The sequence below is a fragment of the Saprolegnia diclina genome (genome assembly GCF_000281045.1).
Source record: "Saprolegnia diclina VS20 unplaced genomic scaffold supercont1.24, whole genome shotgun sequence".
Lineage (NCBI taxonomy): Eukaryota > Oomycota > Saprolegniomycetes > Saprolegniales > Saprolegniaceae > Saprolegnia > Saprolegnia diclina.
Window position 1 is genome coordinate 711,483 of NW_008246091.1, and position 3,894 is coordinate 715,376.

At 59.2% G+C, this 3,894-nt stretch overlaps 1 protein-coding gene across 1 annotated transcript; it reads left to right on the plus strand.

The window, feature by feature from the left end:
* Positions 1-620: 620 nt before the first annotated feature.
* Positions 621-3,215, plus strand: SDRG_08214 (hypothetical protein; the record flags this gene model as incomplete). Its single annotated transcript, XM_008614085.1, has 1 exon — positions 621-3,215. The coding sequence occupies one exon, from the start codon at positions 621-623 to the stop codon at positions 3,213-3,215; it is 2,595 nt and encodes an 864-aa protein (XP_008612307.1).
* Between the last annotated feature and the right edge of the window lie 679 nt (positions 3,216-3,894).

A 3,894-nucleotide genomic window follows, 5' to 3' on the forward strand; every position in this document is an offset into this window, starting at 1 on the left:
GACATGCACGCAATGCTGCCACCCCCGACCACTCGGCCAACCAAGCGCCAACGCCGCACCAAGTAAGCATCGCTTTATGAAGAAGAGTTTTGCTTTTATGGTCGTCGAGTTTTGTGGCCGGTAGTGTCCTTGCACCCATCTCACTTCCAATCCGCACAAAGAGAGAATTGTTTCGTGGGAAGCGGATTCCTCACATCTTCTCCTCTCCAAGACGGTGGCAACGGTGCAGCCTGGCGACCCTAGACTGTCCGACACCCAGGCTTTTGATATCCACAAACACTCTCGACGCAATCCTGTGCAAGATACCCGGATACTCTCGAACCTGGCAAGATGTGTCGAGTCTTGGCGACGATTATCTCATCGTGCAGAAGCTCTTTGGGGCATGCTGGCGCCGGATACTGTTCGGTCCTTATTTTTGTACTTTTTGCGGAACAACGTACTAGTATCCGATACTATAAATTTTGTACAGTCCAGTTTCTCCGCCTTTTGTCTTTGTGCATGGAGTGCTGTGAGTGCAGGTGGATAGTGTACCGAGGATGGTGGTCGCAAAATATATGTTTTGTGGTTGCACCTCTCGGCGACGAGGACCACACATTTGCGGATTTGCCGTGTCCCAGCGCATGCTCAAGCTCGCCACGTCCGCCCTTTCGTACCATGCCTGCAGCGTGAAGCGTCCAGCACCGATCACCGTCCCTCATATCCGCGTCCAAGGGCTTGACGAAGAGCTTCTTTGGCCGCTGCCGCCGCATCAAGTGGCGGCGCTGCATGCTCTCTATTCCAGTGGCACCTCGATCGTGATCCTGTGCGACATGTTGTTCGAGGCCGACTCGGACGCGATCTACGAACACGAGGACGACGCCGACTTGGACGGCGTCGTGGATCGTCTCGATCAGAGCGACCGGGCGGTCATTATTGCGCTCGACAAGCTCGTCATCGACACGACGGGCGACGCGGAGGCGTGGAAGCCGATGAGCACGCATGCAAGCCTCTTTGGCACCATGGCGGTCACGCTGCCGTCGGACGCGGTCGGCGGCGCCGTCACCATTTCGTATGAAAACCGGACGACGTCGTGGGACACGGTTGATGACTGCGTGCTTGGCTTTCACGACACTTGCTCGGTGCACGTGGCCCCCATCACGTCGGGCGCGCGCACGACGCTCTTCATCCGGGTCGCGATTCAACTACGGGGCAGCGACGACGACGACGATGACGATGACGATGACAACGACGACGACGACGATGACGACGAGAGGGATGAGACGCCAATGCTTCTTCCCACGCGCGCGGAGATGATGGACGCTGTCGCCGCGACCCACACGTACAAGTGGGTCGTCATCGACATGCGTATTGATAACCGTGGTGCGTCCTCGTCGTGTTCGCTGGACGCCATGACTGGCTGCCTGCGCAACGCGGTCGAGTACCTCGTGTCGACAGGCGTCCTGGACGTTGCGTTCGTCTATCCCAACGAGGTATCGCAAAATGTGTTGTTCCACCCGGCGTGCCATGTCCCGGCCTCGGTCGTCGCTGCCGCCACCCGCAAGCGCCTACAGCGCTTTACGTTCAGGGAGCTCAACATGGCACGTGGACAGATCACCATGGTGTTTTGGCCCAAGGCGCACCGCGTGTACTTTGTCGGGCTCGAAACTGCAATCTCGCTCTTGACGTCGCACGTCGCCGGTGGCAGCACCGACTTGGTCGGGTTCGCGACATTGCGCGAGTTGGCGTCGGCAACGATCCACACGCTCTGTAAAGCCACCCGTGCACTGCTCGATCTCCGCATGACCTCGGACGACTGGGCCAACCTCAGCGCTTTTGTCGTCAACCATGGCGACGTCGATCTTGCAATGGATTTTCTCTGGCACGTGGGCGACCACTATTGGAAGTTCGGCGCGCTAACGATTCGTCGCGACTGGCTCCGTGTTCTCGTGGCGCGCTGCGGGTGGCGCACAGTACTTGGACCTTTTATTCGCATCATCCAGCGCTCCTACTCCTACTCATACGCCGGTACGATGCTCATGGACTTGGTCGCGGGTCTTGTCGAGAACAACCGCCTTTGCGTGCGGCAGCACCACGCGACCGAGTTTCTTGCCTCGGCGCTCGAAGAGCTTCTTCAAGTATTCCTGTGCCAGTCCGGCAATTTTCTCCAAAATGCGCTCTGTGTGTCCTTGTGCTTGACAGCCGAGTCGGCCGATCCACTTGTCGGAGGTGCCTTGGCGCAGCGCCTCCCATTGCCTCTCGTCGAACACATCGACAGCTTTGGGGCGCCGCGCTATACGCTTGCAGACGCCCTTTTGTGGTACAGAAGCTCCTTTCAGTATGCGCTGCCATCCGTTCTCTTGGCGCTTCTGCCGTCGTTTGGGGTGCTAGCACTCCAGCCGTTCATCACCATCGCCCTTCAACTATTCGGCCCATCCGAGTACACGTTGTACGACAATGGGATCGTGGCACTACTGCAGCTCACACACGGTACGACAAGCTTTGACGCTGCGTTAGACATTGCATTGGCAAGCAACATGAAGACGGCCCACTGGACGCGATTCCTCCAAACAACGGCGTTGCAACTCGCACCGGCGCATGCCGCGCGGCTTCTGGCCCACGTCACGGCCCGATTTGATGCCACGGTCGTGACCCCACTACACGACACGGACGAAGTTTGCAAACTGACGTCGGACGCGCCCGGCGCGGTCTGGATCTGCGCCCATTTCGATGACACGCCGGGTCTGGCGGAGCTGCTGGCGTATGCCAAGGCCCTCGAAGCTGCGCACGAAGCACCCATCACGGTCATCATGGACGTTATCGTACCCTTCCACGACCAGGCCGTGAACGCTGGGCATTCCGACTTTGCTCGGACGCTTGCAGCGATTGGGTTGCCGCAACTGACGGCGCGACTGGCGGCGCTATCGGCGCCGACGATCGCCCGCGAACGATCGTCCAAACGATGCCGATGGTGTCCGCGCTACTGCGACGAGGTCGCAGATTTTGCACGGAGCTCGAGACGGGTGATGTATGTGAGCGACAAGGTGGCGCGCACCATGTGTGTGCCGTTGCGACGGTATCCTGAGCACGTGGGCGACGTTTGTTGGGCCGAGTTGAGGAACAACCAGTTGGTGCTGGTCAACAACACGGACGAGCTTGTGGCCAAGATGCGCGACGCCGCAACGCGCCTCGAGTCGAGTCTTACGCGACCGCCAAAGCGCCCGTGTAGTTGCTGGTAAATGCATCCCAATCGCCAATGTATCTGATGGGACCTCGGTGGCGAAGGTCGAACACTAATGTCGTACATACGACTTCAACCGCACTTGAACATTGACCCATGACTTGAAGTGGCGTCAACCGCCATGCGCACCCTGGGACGCCATGACGCTATGGGCGGTAGGTCGCGTCGGCCCTTTTAGTGAATCCTACGAGGTCGTGACGCCACGTATGAAAGAGTGACCTTACTAGTATTAGAGCAGAGGTTGGTTCTGCTGCCAGCAACAGCAACTGTGGTCTCGCCACAAGGTCCTCGCCGCTGTCATCCGGATACGACACTCGGAGCATCCGGTTTTGTGCGCTTTTCGTCGCTGATGATGGACGCGCTCGTGGGCCAACTCGGTGCGATGCCAGCAGCGCAGGGGCACCTCGTACGTCGGCAGCAAGGACGCATCTCGCTCCATGGCATGAGTTTGATCGCTGACACGCTGGCGGCGTCCGGCCTGTCGTCGCACGTGCAAGCGCAGCTGGTCGACGTAGCGCGCCTCGATCGCCACGACGAAGCCGCCATCGTCCAAGCCATCGAGAGCGCGATGGCGCCGGGTGCAGCGTTTTCCCTGAAGTTGTCGCACCTCATGGTGCACCGCGTTGATGGTCGCGCCGACTTAACGAGTCGCGAGAGACCTGAAGGGACATTCGGCA